This window comes from Rhinolophus sinicus, linkage group LG18 (genome assembly GCF_036562045.2).
Source record: "Rhinolophus sinicus isolate RSC01 linkage group LG18, ASM3656204v1, whole genome shotgun sequence".
In the NCBI taxonomy this organism is placed as follows: Eukaryota; Metazoa; Chordata; class Mammalia; order Chiroptera; family Rhinolophidae; genus Rhinolophus; species Rhinolophus sinicus.
In genome coordinates this window covers 2356384-2376133 of record NC_133767.1, presented here as the reverse complement: position 1 = coordinate 2376133, position 19750 = coordinate 2356384, and the positions used below count along the sequence as shown (strand labels likewise).

Below are 19750 nucleotides of genomic sequence, written 5' to 3'. Positions count from 1 at the left end.
AGAGAAACTAAGTATCTAAATAGCACTGTGCTACTTGCCTTAAAAAGTGAAATCCCCAATACATTCTGATATTGGGGTGCTCCGCTGCATTTTCTAAAAGAAAAGAGGGGCTTCATGTTCTGAATGGTGTGGCTATTTTGAGGCCTGTGACACGCCAGGGAAGGACATCACGTTGAAGGTCATCTAAAGGCTTTCCAACACCGTGGCGAGAGAGAACTGGTCAGTCTGCGCATGTCCTGTGAGTATAGCAGAACTGCACGTGGCAAACACCAGGTGTTTCCCAGAGAAAAGCTCCTGGGCTCACGGATTTGCTGGCTGCAGCCTAACCGACTCTGAGACAGGCTGACCCTGACCCTTCTCCGCCTGGGCATAGTCTTCCAGCCAGAAGGCGTCTGAGGAGGCTGAGGACGAGGACGAGCTGTCTTTGTCCCGCTTCGCCATTGTCCAGTACGGGGATGGCGGTCTCCCCTCTCGCTCGTGATCTCGCTGACCCGTGACGTCACAGTGGGGGTCTGTGCCTACGCTGACAGCACGGTGGTTCTTTCTGTGTCCATGCCATTCTCTGGAGATGGACATTGGCCTCCTGGCAGGGTGAGGCCCAGTGGGCAGTGGAGACTTGGGAGACTTCTGTTTTTTGTCTAAAACCGCATCTTTGTCACCGGTGCGTGTGAAAGGGTCATCTTTTGTCTGCTCAGTGTTCTCTGTTGTGCTGAAAAGAAGAGTGAGTGGAAAGGATTCTTAGTGTCTGAACACTCACCGTCCCCTGACAAGTTCTCTTATAACCTGCTCGGGTTCATACAGGCTTCAGCACTACCGTTTGTGTTGGAATTTTTCTCTTTTTCAAAGTACCTTTAAATTTGTTTCCATTCCTAAAAGTAAGTGCAACGCAGCCTTCCGTTATTTCGCATTATTTTAAAAAGCTCTGCAGACTTAAGGCTCGGAATAGTAGCAGAGCTCTGAGGGTGGGTTCATTTCACTCCACCCAGGAGAACAGGTCAGCCTGCCTCTCCTCCACAGAACACGTCCTCACGGGTCGTGGGCTCAGCAAGAACAGGATTTTACCCGTTTTCAGGGGATTAGCAGAGGCCCTGGTTCTGCGCTGCAGATAAACAAGCTCTGAGAGGAAGTGATCTGCCTGAGATTCAGAGCAGGGTTTGTTTTCATTCCATCTGGATGATGAACCCTTGATCATGGCAAAGTCTGCGGTAGGTTTCGCAGGACGAACCAGACATGTCCCTGCCGTCACAGTTTACATTCTCCCAGTGCAACAGAGAAAACAACTGTGTACGTGGATCATTTCATTGGAATTGGCATAAACGCTGTGAAGGAGAGAGGTGGGGTGCGAGGACAGCATAGGACAACTGGACCTGACAGCACTGAACATTTCCTGTAGGAAACCTCCAGGACAGTTGGCACTGGGAGCCGTCTGGAGGCATCCTGAGCTTGCTGCAGACAGAAGAGCAAGTGCAAAGCCCTGGGGCCAAGAGCAACACAAGGTAAAACAGCTGCAAGCCAAAGTGGATGGAGGGCAGGGAGCGCAGAGTGACGTGGCTGGAGGGGTGTGCAGGTGCCAGCCACCCATGGACCGTACGGGACGGGTAGGATTTGGGCACTTATCCTGAGAACAGAAGAGCTTAAAGATTTTTCAGCAGCAGGTCAGGATCCGATTTGCATTGTAAGAATCATACTGTGTATAGGACGAGGGGACGAGAGGAGATTCGGGGAGACAAAAGGGTGGCTTTGACTGGGGTGATGGTAGTGGCCAGAGAGAAGTGGACAGATGTGAGGGGTAGTTGGAAGGTGAATAACAAGTCTTAGTGATTGGGGGGGTGGGGGAGACAGGGAGGTGGAGAAATCAAGTACAACCCCTACGTTTCCGACTTGTTCCACTGGTCAGACAGTCGCCCAGAAGAACGGCCCCTGGAAGAGCAGAGGTGAGCTGGCTTTTGATTTTAGGCGTAATGATGACGTTGAGAGGCTTATGATACATCCAAGTGGAGATTGCCAACGGGTGTTTAAATACAAGTTTGGAGATAATACATTTTGAAAATTATCAATGTGTGGATAATAGAAACCACAGGAACCATTGATACTGCCCAGGAGATTGAGAGAAGAGAGTCAAAGATTAAACCTTGAGGAACTCCAAGGTTGGGTAAAAAGAGACCAAGAGGAAGTGACAGAGGTCATAGGACAATCAGGGGAGTGGGTATCGCTGGGAAATGGTGCCGTCTATACAACTCTTTCAACAAGTTTGAAGTCAAGGGGCAGGACAGTGGCTGACAGGGCAGGGGGAGGAAAGTGGAGGTGAGGTGGGGCTTGCTAAGATGACAGAGGCTTAAAGTGGCCTCAGTGTTACTGGGAAGGATCCAGAGAGAGCAGTTGAATATGCAGCAGACAAATGAGGAAACGTTTAGGGGCTGACGTGTATGTTTGGAGGCAGATTTCCCATCAGACAGTTGGTTCCTTTCTTTTAACTCCAGGTTCAAGGCTCTTGCCTTTATCATTCTTCATAGTAGGTCCTGCAGATTGTCCTTGGCGAAAGGGTTTGGACATCCACTGACTTATCCAGCGTGTCACCCATCCCTCCTACCATGGTCCAGTTGAACCCTGTACTTCATACACCCCGGAGGACTCTCGTGTAACTAAGATTTCCTCAAATGAACGACTTACCATGTTTCTGGGAATTTGGTCTCGGGGATTAAATCATATATTTCTTGCCATTCTTGGGGTATGTCAATAAAATCTCGGTAAACCTTGATTTGAAGCACTGTTCCTATGGTGATACGTCGCAGAAGCTTTAAAAATTCTCGAAGAGTATATCCTAACACGTTGGCATGGCCAACGCTAATCAGAACGTCACCTGAAAAGGGGAAAAAATATCAATAAGATTCAGATGATGATTTAAAGGGATCGTACCACCTCTGACTTCCTTGCAAACTGTTGCATTTTATGTATTCATATTGGTGGTTCGCTTTAAACCAAAACCAGGCTTCAGCTTTTATTTAATAAAAGTGACCATCTCAATGGCATGAGTGTCCTTTGCATAGTAAAGAATGCATGCAGGATGTTTCTTAATGGCACTGTAATGGCAGATACTGCATCATGTTTTTACAGTATTTCTGAAGTCCTTGGTGGGACAGAGACTAGACCCTTCATAATCTGAGCCATCCTTTAGGGTTCCAAAAATGTGCTTGTTTCAAACAAAATGAATGGCTGTTACTATGAAAGAAAAAGCCACTTATACGAGGTGGTTAATAAACGACCTACTTTCTACTGTACCTGCCTGGCAATTTCCAGTGCCCTCCACCGTAAGCAGACTGTATTAAATATCAAGCCGTTCGTGTTAATTTTCTGCCCTTGTACAGTATCGGGTGAGCTAATCACTCTGCATGCAACACTGGACAATGAGCTTGCTTTAATTAAGCTTAAGATGTGTCTACAGAGAATACGTTGATCCAAAGGAATATGATGGCTAGCTCCCCATTTAAAGGCCGTGCTGGACAGGGAAGGAAGCGTGATGGTCAACCATGGAGCTTCTGAGCCCACAGCAGGTAGCACGAGAACCACATCGTGACAGGAAGCCCCTAAACCCCCAAATTGGGTGCTGAAAGGACCAATTATTCACTTGCACGCAGCTCCCTACCCCACAGCAGCTAGGGCATGGACCTGTAAACGAGAGCCAGCCCTCGGGCCCTCCCACCTGGGCCACTGACCTGGGGTGAAAGGAGCACGCCCAGTCCCATGCCCTTTGTTCGCCCCGTTTTCCAAGCCTGGTTCTCCAGCCTTTCGCCAGTTCTATCCGACTTGATGTTCTAAGTTCAGTGCCTTAACAGAACATTTCTGTTGCTTGCAATGAAGAGCGCTGACTGCTACGAGCGTATCCCACGAGAGAGGACGGAGTGCAGAGAAACTGCCTCTTTGGACAGGCTCACCAGGTAAAGTCGTAGTCTTCAGATCTCACTCGTTCTAATGGAATGGAGACTAGATAGCTAAGTTGGATGAAGTGAGTGTGATGAAGTCCCAAAGCACGTGTGCACCTCTCGGTGGGTGGGAAGCTGGCGGCCCCTCCACCACCCTCGGCCCCAGGCAGCTGAAGCCTAACCTCAGAGGACAAGTCAGGATGAAGCATCTTCTCTGGTACTAGCCCCGGAAATGTGCTGAGCCCAAAGGCAGCCTCCAAGGGATGCCAGGACAAGTTTCCATGGATCCTATCAGAAACAAGTTCTGGGAATTCAAGAAAACGCACGCTTAGAAGGGGGGAGGAAACCTATTTTGGTCTTAAAAAGTAGCTGGGGGCACAAACCAACCGCATCTCTGGCGCTGACTTCTGAAGGAAACGAGGCTGCTTCTCCCAACTACCTGCAGACCGTGGGCCAACGGAGCTTAATTACAAAGACAGAAGACTCACTGGGCGGGCCTACTTGTCTGATGTGAAAAGGGGTGTTTATAGCTGAACACCATGGGGTGGCATTCTGCTTAATTATGTCATTAAAGGGTGACTTTTCTCAAGAGGGCAGAGAATAAACTGACCGTCCTGGCTATAAACCAAACGTGTCATTGTATGCATGTGATTACTATGGCAATGGATATTAACATTCCCCTTCATGAAGAAACACCGATCTGGTCTTATGAATACCGACCTCGTTACATACTTTTTCTGTTTTAATAGGCTGTAGGAACCACATCACAGAAAGTTTGTTTCAATTACCTATATAAGTCAACTTTGCAGCAGCCAAGCCGCTACCGAAAAATAGCTTTCATTTTTTGTTTTCCATCTCTCCCAACGAGGCTGTAAGTTCCCAAAGCTGCATGTGGTTAGAGACCACGTGTGTTTGGCTCAGCATGCTACCCCGGCACCTAGCAGGATGCCTGCACACAGCAGCCATTCAGGAAATGCTTACTGAACGAGTGTGGCCTGGGAAGGGTGGTAGCCAGTATAAGACTTGTATTTACCTTCAAAGCTATTTTAATTTCTTCTGGATATCGCCGTCTGTGCAAGCCATTCTGGCCAAAAGGAATTTAACGTTTAGCCAAGATAAACTAACACTAAACTAAATTAGGAAATCAAGATGAAACCCTATTATGAAATACCAAAGGCAAGAAATTTAAAGCACGTGGATGAGAACAGGGTTGGGACATAATGGGGTCAAAGACAGCAGGTTTCTGGGAGGTTCACCTCGAAATCTCAGTCACCGTCCAAAGGACCAAATTAGCCTTGGAAGCCTCGACCCCGACGAGGAGTGGCTGACTTGTGATAAGCAGATCTGGGACTCGGGACTTTCTCTGGACTGAAATCTCATTTCTAGTCAAATGTACGGGCTTTCTAGGCAGACAGGGTCCAAGCCCCAGCTCCGAGCACTCAGCCCCGTCGTGAACGGGTTACTTCTTCTAAGTCTCTGTATTTTGTTACCCACCTTCCCGGAGTGTTGCAAAGATTAAATGAGCTCCCAGAGGTGGAAACACTTTGCACAATGCCTGGGACAGGTACTCATTCACTTATTCAACACAGACATAATTGATGCTGGGGCTGTAGGTAAGTCCTGGATTTAAAAGAGGAATTCAATTCTGCCTCTGCCCCCGAGGAGCCACCAGCTGTGGTCCTGCCACCAGATTCTGTCTCCTGTGCATAAAAACACTCCTGTCTCACTCTAGGGAGCATGCACTCTGATTATCAACCAGCCTCTGTCAGTTGACCCCAGAGACGCCGAGGAGGACACGCAGAGCCCGAGGACCTGTCCTGGAGACCCTTTGGTCTGGGACGTCCAGAACTCGGGCAGTTGGAGCCCCGACACCAAGTAGTGATGCGTGGAGAAAATGCTTTGGATTTTGAGGTGAGGGAAACTGTTTCACGATAGCATCATTTATCGACTTTCTTGAATCCACGGCTGCTAACTCTAGCTGTGGTTAGAATCACCCGAGGAGCTTCTCAACTGTCCCCAACCTCCAACCAACGGAGTCAGAACCTCTGGGGAGATGAGGCCCAGGCATCTCAGTTTTTCAAAGCTCCTCGGGTGATTCCCATAGGTAACCAGAGTTGCACACTAGTGGTTTACCCCACTGGGCTCCTGCTCCACAATCATTTTTTACCTAAAAAAGACACAAGTCTAGAGGGTCTCTAAGAACAGCCTAAGAAAAATGATTCCCAGTATTCCTACAGCCCTGTAGTTTACAAAGCACTTTTATAAAAATTACCAAACCGCAGCAACCTCTGACGAAGGTGGTATCATCCCAATTGAGAGATGAGGGAAGTGAGGCCTGGAAAGTAAAGTGACTTTGTCCCAGGTCATAGAACTCGAAAAGGGGCAGAACCAGCCAACGCTGTAGGCTTTTCCTTGTCACCACGTTACTGTCCCTTTGTGCCTCCCTGACTCCTGGGCACAGCTTTAGACCCAGCAGGCGCTGGGCAGACACCTGCTGAACTGGATGGGAAAGTAACTCATCCAAGATGAGAAGCAGGGAGGTGTTGATACAGCCTAGGGCTGTGGATTCTTCCAGAGAGGGTTCAGGTTCCCTCTCCTTGGTGTGACCATGGGCAGCTTAGTAAATATCTGCTCCGTTATCTATAGGGTTGTTTAATGCAGAACCTACCTCAGGGTTTGTCAGGAGGATGAAATGAGATCATGATGTAAACGTCAATGACGGTTAATACCTACAGAGAAGAAATCTGTCCACAGAGCCCGAGCCTGGAGTGACACTACCTGAGTTCGCATCCCCCTTGCTCGATGGGGGGGGGTGGGGGGGTGCAACTGTCCAAGGAACTCAATCTCACTGAGCCCGTTTCCTCACCTATAAAAGGCAGGTGATAATAGTTCCTCCCTACAGGGTTCCTGTAAGAATTCAGTGAATAAATACACACACAACAGTGAGGGTTATATAAGCGAGAGCGGCTGGCTGGCCCCAACAAGGCTCTCAAATAACGCCATTGCCATTGTGGTGATTACATTGACACCTAAGGCATTTGGGGGAGGCATGGGGGACCGCAGTCACCTGGCTGGAGTTTTCCGTCCCTGGCGGCAGCGCCCTGCTTGATGAGGTGGGTGACCTGGAGGTAGGGCCCATGCTGGATGATGAGCAGGCCTAACCCCAGGCTGCCCACAGTTAGCTTGGTCTCCTGCGTTTTGCTCAGGTTGTGTACAGATGGCTGGTCCTTGAGGCTGTTGGGTCTTTCTGAGAAAAGGAGGGAGATTTGTTTTAGTCCTTCACCTGGACAGCAGCACACAGCACTCACGGGGTCCTAAAGCCAGACCCCGAGGGCAGTTAACCTCTCCATTCCTCAGTGCCCTCAGCAGTAAAGTGAGGATAATAAAAGTGTCCACCGCAGAGGGTTAGGAGAAGTGAATGAGACAGTTAAAAGGCTTTTTTTTTTTTTTTGGCACAGTGCTCAACACGCTGTGAATGTTTAATGTTAGTTATTATTATCCCGTCATTTAACAGATATTCATTGACTCAGGAAGCGTCTCTTGCCCTCATGGATCTTCCTGCCCAGTGGAGGAGACGTCAATCGGGTATGTAAATACACGTCAATCGGGTATGTAATACACGTTGGATAACAGCTGTTAACACAGGCGATGAAGGGAAAGTAAGGAAGGCTCGGAGGGTGACCAGCAGGCAGGCTCCAGTGGGGAAGGTGGGTCAGGCGTCACACAAGAGTAAAATTGGAATTGAGGTCGAAAGGGCCAATAGGAAATATTTAGACAAAGGATTTGGAAGGGAGCAAATTGGACCAAGGATCAGAGACAGGGCAGAAGTGGAGGACACCAGTCGGGGGTGGGTGGGAAGAGCAAAGGCAGAGCCACTGCTGCCTCAGGGTTGTCTTCCTGGAAAAGCTAGAGGAAGTTTACTCAGAACACGATAAGATTTGCATACAGAAGAAAACAAGACACCTCTGGCTGCTATGTGGAGGGTGGGTGATGGCGTCCAGAGTGGAAGTGGGAAATGAAAGGGTCACAGCAGCTCCCCAAGTCTGTCATGGCAATGACAGTGGAAATGCACAGTAGAAAAAGCATTTGGAAGGAGAGCTCGGGACAGTGGGTAGTGAGGGAGGGGTTGAAATTTGTTTTCTATGGAACTATACTTCACAAGGAAAGTTTCCAAGCCTGAGGAGTGATTGAAAAGTTATTTTCCCCTAGAGGAAGCTGGGGGAACTCATTTTCAGTACGCAGGAAGCTTCTGGGGAGATTTGTGTTCTGCACACTTTTCCAGCATTTCACACACACACACAACACTTTTCCTTAAGGATAAGCGACAAACAGTTACCAAGCCTTTGCCAAATCCATGTGACTGGTGTTTGGGGGGCCCAGGAGTCCTCCCTATTACTGAGGAAGGAGCTTCCCCTCTCCCCCGCCCCACCTGTCAGGAGCTGGTGGGGTTCACAGCCCTTTCCGCCAAGCAAGTGTCCTTCCACATCTCCAATCCCACCTTCCCAAACCACAGATGCTCTGTCTGCAAAAGTGATCTAGTGTAAAGAAGGAACCGTCCTCGGATACTTTTCAAGATATATTATAGGAGTGACTTACAGCCGGTCGTCCCCTCGTGAGCCTCTGGTTTCTGAGCTTACAGAGAAGTGGCCCCTCAGGTGGGGTGTGAGTTCCAACCTCAGCTTGCAAATTAAGTGTGCTTATCATATAATTGAAGTGTCTCACGAGACATAATGGTTAAGTGAAAGAAGTCAGACTCAAAAGACTCCACACTCAATGACTATTTTTGTGGCATTCCCGGTGGAAAGGGCAAAACTATAGAGCGCAGATCAGGAGTGTTGGGAGCTGGGGTGGGAGAAGGGGTTGGCAGCCAAGGGGCAGCGCCAGGTAATGTGGGGTGGGGTGGGGAGTACTGTTCCACATGTTGATGGTAGTTAAACGTGGGTATACGTTTGTCAGAGCGCAGAGCTGCACACTGAAAAGGGGGGCTCTTACTGTATGCAAAATATAGACGGGTAAACAAAGGAGGGTGAGAGGCCAACAGGGTGACGTGCCCATTTTACAGAGGCGCGAAACCAAGGAAGGCTTGTTCCCACTGACCTTTTCTGCTTCCGCAAAAGAACTTCTCCATGGCCCTGGGAGGGCAGGCCGCTCAGGAGGGCCTCCCGGAGCCCACGCCCAAGCTGGAGTCGGTCCACCTCCCAACCGTTCCGAACCCTCCAGGAGCTCGGTGCTGGTGGGGCAACAGCGCGGACCCGACGGTGGGCGGGCGGTGGGGAGACCTCGGGCCCCGCCCCTCGGGTTGCCCCCCAGGGTCGCTGCGACGCTGATGCCCGGAAGCTGGGCAGCACTGCGGCCCCTGGAAAACGGAGTGGGAAAATTTGGGTGGAGAAAAGCAAAACTGCGGGGACTCACACAGCACCTGCCTCCCAGTGGGTTGGCATCCGTTCTTGGGAAACTACTGAAATGGGGAGAGTGGAGGAAGCACAGAAGAGGGTCTCAAAGATGTGAAGTGGTCCCCAGAGCCCGTCACAGGTAGAAGGTCACAGCCGAGCACAGACTCCTCTGCTGCCTCCCAATAATGGTATTTTAAGTATTGTCCTCACTGCCCTGGAGCCGCACTGTTTTCGTGAATGTTTTCAATGAGAAAAGGCCAAGGGGTGATCTGAAGAAAAATGAGTCATTCGTTCTTCCTTCTTTTTTCCAGAATAACCCCCCACCCACACATTCACTCCTACAACAAATATTTACTGGAAGCCTGCTCTACAGTTTGTGTGATGCTGGCGACACAACAGTACCCAAGACGAACTAGGTCGACGGCCCTGAGATTCAAACATCAGAGGAAGTGGACAATTTTAGGAAAATATCAATGATCAAAAGTAAATTCTAGAAGAAAAGGAAAACAACAGAATTGAGGTCAATCCTGTTGTCGTCCGCACGCTGCTGACACTCAGGCTGGCGCCTTGCGTTCGTTCGGAGGCGTCGGGCCCGCACAGGTGTGTGTCCCTGTCACCCTGGACAAGTGGTGGCTCCCCCGAGGCTTCCTGCTCCCGCTGCTCTGGGCCTCAGGGCTCTCCTTCCTGCAGGTGCTCTTCTGTGATACACAGGTGACCGGTTTCCTTCTGCAAACCGGCTGGCAAAGCGTCTGTCCAGGTACCCAATTAATTCTGTCACAAAATGCAGCCTTTTCCTCCATTTCCCTTTCAGTACGGGAATGGTGAGAGGTCTGGGGAAGGAAACCTGGCAGCCATCGAGGTTCTGGGAGGGGAGCATGTCAGCGCCTGGCACGGGGTGTGGGGGGCACCTGCCCTCCCTCCATCCCAGGCTGAAAACTCTCCCACTGGCAATGCCAATTCCACTGATGGGTGGAAGTGCAGGACACAAACTCATGGGTGCCGTGCTGGGTGCCCAGGCCCCCTCAGGACGGAAGGATGTGTGCCTCCCCCACCTCCACTGCTACCTGAAGGACACTTCTTGTCCAACGTCACACGCTCCCAGGGCAGCCAACACCCAGTGACTGGTCAATACAGGGTGAAAGCCCACTCCCTCAGCCCAACTCCAACAACTCTGGAGGGCCATCCCAGCCCCAGGCTCCCTATGGGGTCCACTGAGGTGCTCCTGTGGCCGCACTGCTGCTGGCTTCTGTGTCCTTCCCGCCCCCCACAGGTGTGGGTCCCAGGTGCACTCCCCAGTAAGCTCCCTGCAGCTCAGCGTGTCTCCCAGAGGACCCAACCTCCACCAGCTGCTGGGATGGTCTGGAAGAACGGATGCTGAGATGGGATTTGGGGCTGGATAACCGGGGCCTAGGTGATAGTGACGACCCCACCCCCAGAGGAGGAGGAACAGAAGTAGCCTCAGGCCCAGGGAAGCACTAAGTGGAATTACTAAATGATACAATGGAATGGCACCCTCACCATCCCCCTGGGCGCCTCTCACCATCCCCCTGGGTGCCTCTCACCATCCCCCTGGGTGCCTCTCACCATTCCCCTAGCCCTGTTTTGACAGTAAATGGACAGATACAGCGAGCGCAGCCTGAGAAGGACGTGGCAGCCAGAAGCTCAAACTCCTCAGGCACAGAGGCCGGGGCGCCCCACCACACAAGCCACCGAGGCCATCAGAAGTGCTAGCAGATGGTGAGAGGAATCTAGGATGAAGGCTCTGCTGGCCTTCCCACAGGAGCCGAGGCCCACCGGGGGGCTCAAGGTGCTGCTCAGAACTGGAAAGAAGCCAGTGGGTCCGTGCGGCACAGGGGGTGCACTGCTGCCAAGGCCACAGTGTGCTGCCCAGTCCCTTTCAGGGCTAAAGGACAGTCCCCTGCTCTGAAGGTGTAGGAAGGTGGACAGATCTCCACTGCCAGCCCTCTCAAGGAATTGGCCTTGGCTGGACAGCCACCCTCCCCAAGGTCATGCCCCATTCCTGGGGCAGCTAGCTCCCAGTGACTGGTCCATGCGGGGTACAAAGGGTTGGCCCCTCCACACCAGCTCCGAACAACTGTGAACAGCCTCCAGCTTCAAGCCTCCTCCCGTGACTGCACCAACAGCCACACTGCTCCCTCGGCCCCATCCTGCTTGCTTCCCTTCCTCCCCCGGAGTAGATCCTGAGAGTTCCCTAAGAAACTTCCTGCACATTGACTGATGACCTCTCGTCCCCAGGGGCAGCTCCAGTGGAACCCCGTCTGTGAGACCAAGCGTGATGTGAGCCCAAGGCACAAGCTCTTGACCTCCAGATTTGCCTCTTTGGTTGCATCTAGTCCCAGAAACCCCAGGTGCACACGTGTGGGACACCCACCACACTCTTGGCCTGCATGCTGAACTTGACCCCCAGGGAGGCAGTGTGCTCTTTAGCCTGTCAGGCCAAAGAGACTCCTTGGAGAGAAGAGTGATTGCCCAGTCCCGGCCACAGCTTCCCCAGAGGTCCCGTCGGGGTCAGCTTCTGCTGGCCGAGGCCTACCATCCATCACGATAACGCACGCTGTGTTCAAGCCCTTTAGCAGCGCACCGTGGCTGTGCTGACTTCAGGCTGCCAGCAGAGCTCCCTGCTGGGGGCCTTCTGTGTGCTTCTGGGTCCCCAAGGACCTGCTGCCTTGAGGAGTCTCATAGCTCATGCTCTCTCTGAATAGAAAAGTCGCAGCTGCTTTTCTTAGGGGTGACAGAGGATGGGGGGTTTCTGGCACTGAGGCAGTTTTGTGTTCTTTTTACTCCATCGCACCGCCTCTCCCTCACCCCTAGGGTTTGCCTCTGCTAAACTCTACACTGAGCTATGGAGGAGAAGGGATCCAGTATGTCTCACCGATCTCAGAGACACTTGGGACTTTGAAACACCAGGTATTGGGAGACGAGAGAGACGTGCAGCTGAAACTATTCATGGGGACTCTGTGAGCAGTACTCGGTCCCTGCCCACCCCTCCCACCCCCACGGTCTGTAGTGATGCACAGCCAGTCAGCTGGTAAAACGTGTTTTAAATTTTTAAACTCCATACTGGTTGCTTTTATGCTTTATTCTTAAAGCCAAAACCTTTGGTGGAGGGGCAGAAGCAGGAGGGGCTGGGAAGTGCTGCCTGGATAGGAGGAGGAATTTCTACTTGTATTTTATAAACACAAGAATCAAGTCATCATCATTCTCCTCAGTTGGAGCGAGAATCGGCAAACTGTTCCAACATTGCACCCTGGGGTTCTCATCCGCTGCCCAGTGGGGACCATCAGTGGGCACCGTTTGAGAATTCAGAACTGGATAGTTGGGCGTTTCTTCTATTACTGGGCAATAGAAACACCAGACACGAAGCCAAGATTATGGCTCCATCAAACGTCTCCATGCTTAAAAAAAAAAAAAAGCAAAACAAAGTAAAGACCTCCTGCAGCAATGTGATACGCATATCTGAATTCCTGGAATACATAAATCAGCTTGTGCCAATTTCTGTGGCAGAGGAAAAATAAATGGTATATTAAAAAAAAAAAAAACCTTTCCCCCCCAAGACACCCCTGTTTGAACAGAACCTTGTAGACGAGCAGTCAAACCCGTCCCTACCCAATCTATGTGGTGACACTGAGAACTCTGCACATTTCTGCAAGGCCGATGGATTTGGTGGAATTTGAAACTTGCTGAGTTTTGTGGCCATGTAGGCATTCCAAAAATAGAGAGAGATGTCACTCTTCTAGGTCTTTCTAGAGGTGACCTAGGTGGCATTCAGGAGAAAAGGAATGTGTTATCTGTTTGCTGCATGGGGGACTATCCAGGAAAAAAGAGCACGATCCAAAATCAGGGTTAATGGTGATTTGATCCCTGAGCCACGAAGGAAAAGGAAACCTCCACTGGACAGCAAAATTGTAGCTGGACAGACCACTGTATTGCTAACAAATTACGCCAATATCTTTTTTTTCCCCTTCTGTTTATCCATCCAACTTAAGCTTCTCTCTTCAGGCCCCAAAAACTAGTAAAAATTATCCGCAAACATCAGGCCAAGAATTTACGAGTTATTCCCAAATCCTCTTTCAGCCCCGCCCCCACTATCAGCTCGTCAGTCCCTCTGCCTACGAAACATCCCAATCTCCCGTTTTTCTCCATCTTCGCTACTCTCATCCCAGCCAAAGCCATGTTTCTCTTTCCTGGACTACTTTGCCTCTTATCTGATATCCCTGCTTTCCCTCTTGCCCCTCCCCCCCCCAATCTGCACTGTCTTTACAGATTAAATAAAATGTTCTCCCTCTCCTGCTGAAAACCCTGCAGTGCCTTCCGGATGCACTTAGAAAACCCAACCCGTTATTATGGCTCCCTAAGCCTACATTCGGCTTCTGCCTACCTCTTTGGGTTTCCATACTCTGTCCAGCCACAGACCATTCATTCTTCCCTGTCCCCACCCCAAAGCTCTTGGCACTTGCTTCTCCCTCTGTCTGGAGCAGTCTGGCCCAGATTTTCATAGTCCAGATCTTTTTTTTTTTTTTTTTCAATGCTATATTATCTTTAATTGGGGATGGAGACTCTTCCAGTGATGTCACCTAGAGATCATTTGACCCACTGCTCTCTTTGGCTGCCAGTCTCTTTTGTCTCTCTCTTCAGCAATGGTGACGCGGACACCCTTTCCACGGGGAAGAGAAATGCATGGTTTGCCGCCTTTGCCAATAACAAAAATGTTGGCGAGCTGGGTGGCAAAGCTGTTGCCATTGGCATCTTTCACGTGAACCGCATCAAAAGAACCAGGGTGTCTCTCTCTGTTGGTGATCACACCAGTTCTTCCCAGGTTGGCACCTCCAGTCACTATGCACACAGGTTACCAGGGTCAAACTTGATGAAATCAGTAATTTTGCCCGACTCGAAATCAATCTGAATGGTGTCGTTCACCTTGATGAGGGGATTGGGGTAGCGGATGGTGCCAGCATCATGGGTCACCAGGTGAAGGATTCCTTTTGTGCCCACGAAGATTTTTCTCACTTTGCACAACTTGCACTTGGCCTCCTCAGGTGTAATACGATGAACAGCAAAGCGCCCCTTGGAGAAATAGGGCAGGCAGAAGTTCTCTGTCTTGTCCATGCTGACGACATCCACCAAACCAGTGGGGGAGGTTGTATCAGTTCGGACCTTGCCATCAATCTTAATAAACCGCTGCTTGCAGACCTTCCGTGCTTCGTGTCCTGTTAGGGCACATTCAGTCTGTTCCTTAGGAAGGTGATGAGAGGGACACATTCCCTCAGCTTGTGGGAACTGGTGGATGGACGAGGCGCAAACGCACCTGTCAGTTTAGCCAGTGCTTTGGAGCCGCCATGCGCTTCAGATGCTTCTTGGCACCATGAGCCCTGGCTGCGCCGGGCACGGAACGAGTTCATAGGTCAGATCTGTATGATCGCGGGGTCTCGGTGTAACCTTTCGCGCCCCGCCCCCATCAGACCGACCCCTACTAAATTCATAGGTCAACACATGAAATGATCTTTACTTTAGAAACCAGTTTTAACGCGTTTCTGTCTCTTCCCCAGCAAGACGCCAGCTTCAAGAGAGCGGGGACCTCGTCTCACGTGCGCGCCACAGGTGTCCCTGGTTATGTCCTACCCGGGGCAGTGCTGAGCTGACCGACTCGGAGGGGACAATGACAATACAAGGTGACAGGGCAGACGGGCGCCCCCTCTGCCCCAATCCGGTCTTCCTTTTGAAAGGCTAAGGGTGGAGGGGCATTTTGTCACCAAACAGTCATTAACGACGACAACACTGTTACTATTGGCAAGAAAGCCTGGCCGGTTGGAAGAGACCGGGCGCGGGGCAGGGGCCTGAGCCCGGCGGCCGCGGAGGCCGGACGGAGCGGGCCCGGGAGGGTCCGCACGGTCGGGGCCACGGGCTGGGCGTCCAGGCGGGCGCAGAGCCGCGAGGACACGGCGGGGCCAGCGGCGCGGGTTCACTTCCGGGTGAGGGGCGGGCGAGCCGATAAGTTCCGGGTCGGGCGGCGGTTCCGGCTGTGCGGGCCGCGCCGCGGCTGCTGGTCCCGGGCGCGCGGAGAGCGCGAGCGGCGCGGGGCCGAGGAGGCGCGAGGCGGCGGCGCGGGGTCTCCGGGCCCCGGCGGCGGCCCATGGGGCGGGAGGCGTGAGGCCGCGGCCTGCCCGGGGCTCGGGGGGTGGGGGGAGCGGGGCGGGGAGATGGATAAACTGACCATCATCTCAGGATGTCTCTTTCTCGCCGCCGATATCTTCGCCATCGCCAGCATCGCCAACCCCGACTGGATCAACACCGGGGAGTCCGCGGGTGAGCGGCGGGCGCGCGGGGGTCGGGGGATGGGCGAGGGCGGGGAGGGCACCCGGCTGAGGGCTGCCGGGCGCGCGCCGGGGGCCGCCGGCCTGAGGGGCGAGGGGCCGGGCGGCCGGGGCTGAGGGGACAGGGACGGAGAGGGGGACGCGCTGGTGGCGAGCGGGACCCCGGGCTGAGGAAAAGCGGTCGGGGGGCGAGGAGAGCTAGGCTGGGAGGGGGGCCCCGGGCCAGGGGAGCGGGTCAGGGGGACAGCCCCCCGACCCGAGGGACCGCGGAGGGACCGGCTCCGTCCTGAATTAAAAAAAAAAAAAAGTCCAGGTGGGAGACGGGAGGGAAGCGATGTGGAGGAAGCTGAGGCGCCTGGGAAGGAACTGGGGAGCCTGCGGGGAGGCCGGGCCGGAGCGGGGCTGCGGGGGGCGAGGGGAGGCCGGGCGGGCGCGGGGCGGGGCGCGGAGGTGGCGGCGAGGCGGGGCTCCTGGGGCGGGGGCGCCGGCAGGAACCCCCCCCCCGCGCGCCCGCCGAGCCCCTGCCCGCTCGGCGGGGCTGGAGACGCTGGTGGCTTCCGATTTTTCCCTTTAAAGTCTCTGTGGTTATACTGTGGCTTTATTTTAGGCCGGGGAGCGCTGAGCCGACTAATAATAAACTTCGTTTTATGGCGCATCTCTCCTCCCAGCGCCTCGCAAAGCGCCGTAGAGCTTCTTAGTAGTTACAACATTAAATAACGCATCCGAGGTGCGGGGCGCCCGCGGCGGGGCCTGCTGTGCCCCAGGGACGGGGCCGGCGCCGTTCTGGGGGCTGCGCCCGGGGAATGCCCCCACGAGGCTTCCCTCCGCCCGGGCCGCCGCCGCATACACGCACCCGCGGGCACCCAGACCCGTGCGACCCACCCCTTCGTGAATGTGACAGCTGTCGGCGGGCTGAGCGCGATGGAGGAGCGAGCTCGTGTTGGAACTGCTCGTTCAGTGCAGGTGAAGGGACTGTCACGCTCCTCCCGTGAATAATTCGTTATAAAAATGTGTCACTACGCTGTCCAACTACTTCCTAAGTGTTACTTAGGGTTCTGTATTTATCCTGCAATATTTTTAGCTCTTCAAAAAAGCTGTAGCTGGGACATTTGTTGCTTCCTCCTCCCTCCCTTCTCTTTCTCATCCAGACCTAATAACACAAAATCATGCAGTCAGATTTACTGGTTATTAAAATAACACTCTAAAAATTCTTTTCTTGCCTATACAGTTGTAGCAGAGCTCTTAATTATAAAGCACAGTTCATATTATGTGACACCACAGCGTGGTAGCTCATGCTGTGGTGGCAGTCATTTCAGTAGGTAAATCTATGGAATGACACATTGTACACCTTAAACATACAGTGTTATGTGTCAATTACATCCCAATATTTTAAAAATTGTAAAGCATATAAAGTATCAGAATGGTTTAGAATTTGGCTTTGTTTCTGAAAGTGTCGGTGACGTCAGTGTTCCCAGTTTATACAGTTATGTGACATCCAGTTCATGATCTGTTGTTTTTATCCTAATTATATGTGTAGTGACTGACTCCTATATGAGACTTTCTTTGGGACTTTACTAAAGGGCAAGGAGTTTTCAGTTTTAGCAGAAAAGATCTTTTTTGCAAAGAAGTTTCACGTGGAATCCCAATGTGTAAAATAGACTGATCTAATATCCATGGGAAAGGTATAGTGGAAAGAGGGAACTGTTGTATCCCGGGGAAGAAAGAGAAGTAATGGCGTAACATTCCTGAGAAGATGAAAACGGGCAGCATTCCAAGCCCAGGTGTAGCTCCTCTTTTATGTTGGAGAGAAGGCGAGGGCAGGATGAGTGCAGCTCCAGGTTAGCAGGCGGAGTCTTCCTCTGCGAGCTGCTGTGGAGAGGGGAGGATCAGAAGTCCAAGGTTTAAAGGATGTAGAAAACGTTTCAGAGAAAGCCTGTCAACCAGTGACATGGGACAGTCTAGCAGCATTGGAGCCTCATGGAAGTTGGTGGTCATTGAACATATTGTGGGATAACTCATGTGCTTGTTGGCCTGCTCTAGGGGCACTCAGCTAATTTGGTGCCAGTGTGTGGCGAAAGCCAGGAGAAGGCTTCATTCAGGTTGGGGTTCGCCAGCTGCATGCAACAAACTGACAGAGGAGCAAAGGTGTTTAGGGTATAGTCTGAGTATCATTGTCATGAGAGCTCATGGAATCTCAGCTGTAAAAAGTAAAAAATACAGGAAAGAGCTGATGGATTGGTCCATGAATAGCAGGTGGTATATGCTCAGTGGAAGAGTGGGCCCAATAGAATCGAAAACCTGACAGGGAGCGATTGGTACCACAGAGTGGAAGAGCAGAGATGGTGGGCAGTGTCCAGAGAGTGGCAGTGGGGCTGTGTGGCTGAAGTGGAGTGAAGAAGTAATTGTTTTCTCCTAACTGTTTCCCTGGCCGTCTCAGGATACCTTTTAGTTAAATATTCTGTAGCTAGAAAGAGGAATAATAGGAGCTATTAGGAAATTTTTCAAAATATTTCTTACCTTAAAAATGTCAGACAGTAAGCCCTTCCAGAACTTAAAATGGAATGGTATAATATGTTCCTTTGTTCACGCTTGTGCTTTTGCACTGTGATAAGATGTGCCTGAACTTTGCTTGGGGTTTGATTGAACTCGTATGCTCACTTTTACGTGGACACAGATCCTGTCTTAAGTTTAAAGAAAAACAAAATCAGTGCAGAGTTACACCTTCCAAATTTGCAAGGAAACATTTACAGGAAGTTCAGACAAGATCTCAGAAGTGACAGGATTAACTGTATTCTAAAATCTGCACTAACGTGACTTAACCCGGCAGCAAAAGTTAATGTGTTTGTTCCATTTGGTGCATTACATATAGTGTATAAAAGTTTTGATTGTGATGTTTTACTATGATTTTTTAAATGGATGAAATATATTTTGAAAGTTCTGCAGAATGTAGTTGGAAAAGCACTGCAGTGAACTACTAAAGGAAAGTTTCAGGGCTCAAATCCAAATCTCACTTGCTGGCTCTGTGACTTTAGACAAGTTACTTAGCCGCACTCTTTATAGTTTCTCCTCTGTAAAATAGGGATGACAGTAGTTTCCGTCTCATTGGGTTATTGTGATGATTGAGTTAATCCATGTAAAACACATAGTAAGTGCTTAGTGAAAGTTAGGTATTGTATTGCTGTTTTAGTGTATGACAACAGGTGTCAGAATCCCAGTCTTGAAATTAGAGCTCAGAGCTTGTTACTATGAGAACTGACATGTTTTGTTTATTAGATGTTCTTGGAAATAAGGAAACGTCAAGAATAATATGGCCAGGCTTAGCCCAAGTCAGATACATTCTTCCCTCTTGGCTTTGGGCTTCATCACTCCATACTGTTCTTCCTCTCTTAGTCTCTCATCTCCGGGTTCTCGTCTCTCTACTCTTCAGATCCTACTTGAATTACCACAAAAGGAGATGAAATACTCAAAAACAGCTGAACAGAATAACTTCCTAAAATCCCAACTAATAAATTAGATTACTTTAAGATTGTGGAGCATGCTTCTGCTGGCAGAGCGTTTAGTTTGTTTTTATTGTGTTGGTCCAGATACAGAGAAAGTATGTTCCTTTTATTTTCATCTGTGTGTGGTTACATTTCCTGAGTTTGTTCTAATGGCTTGTAGAGATGCACAAACTTTTGAAGATACAGTGAAATGGAAATAAATATGCATATGTATGGGAAACGTACGTGGTGGAGGGTACTTTATAAGGCCTCTTAGCAGTTTCTATTAATGTAATCAAAAATAATAAATGGTAGGTGAATATAATGACAGAATTACCCAGTTCTGCTATGCTGGGGTCAAATTTCTGCTAATTACTAAACTGCACGTCAATAGCAATGTCTTTCATTTTATGTAATGCGGTATAGTTTTTGCGTCAATGACTTAATTTGATTCCTTAGGCTTATTATATTTGGCCAATGTAAAACAGTCATTTCCACATTTTCCCCCATATAAATGCTTTGCACATGAGATTTGAGCTTCTGTATTGCAAAGACTCCCTTCAAAACAACTCTTCATGGAAGTATTACCTATATCTTATTTATGCACACCTTTTGTTTACTTAAAT

At 50.7% G+C, this 19750-nt stretch overlaps 2 protein-coding genes and 1 pseudogene across 2 annotated transcripts in view; 1 reads left to right on the top strand and 2 right to left on the bottom strand.

Annotated features, from left to right (window-relative positions):
* Window positions 1–288: 288 nt before the first annotated feature.
* Window positions 289–9048, bottom strand: PDZD9 (PDZ domain containing 9). Its single transcript, XM_074323071.1, has 4 exons — window positions 9018–9048; window positions 6988–7167; window positions 2671–2860; window positions 289–709 (listed from the first exon to the last, which is right to left on the bottom strand). The coding sequence occupies exons 1-4, from the start codon at window positions 9046–9048 to the stop codon at window positions 301–303; spliced, it is 810 nt and encodes a 269-aa protein (XP_074179172.1). The 3' UTR covers window positions 289–300.
* Window positions 9049–12398: 3350 nt separating this feature from the next.
* Window positions 12399–15466, bottom strand: LOC109458203 (small ribosomal subunit protein eS4, X isoform; annotated as a pseudogene).
* MOSMO (modulator of smoothened) overlaps window positions 15345–19750 on the top strand; it is a 48013-nt gene continuing 43607 nt past the window's right edge. Inside the window, exon 1 of the mRNA XM_074322732.1 lies at window positions 15345–15637. Coding sequence (XP_074178833.1) covers window positions 15532–15637 — 106 coding nt within the window. The 5' untranslated portion in view covers window positions 15345–15531. The remainder of the gene's footprint in view (window positions 15638–19750) is intronic.

Bases quoted from the DNA above. Each gene is read 5' to 3' on its own strand.
- PDZD9 (XM_074323071.1), bottom strand. From the start codon at position 9,048: ATGGAGAAGTTCTTTTGCGGAAGCAGAAAAG. The intron at 2,861-6,987 runs GTGACTGCGGTC...TCCCCTTTTCAG, and splicing joins GGACGGAAAACTCCAGCCAG to GTGACGTTCTGATTAGCGTT. The intron at 710-2,670 runs GTAAGTCGTTCA...TCTTCTTTTCAG, and splicing joins ACCAAATTCCCAGAAACATG to CACAACAGAGAACACTGAGC.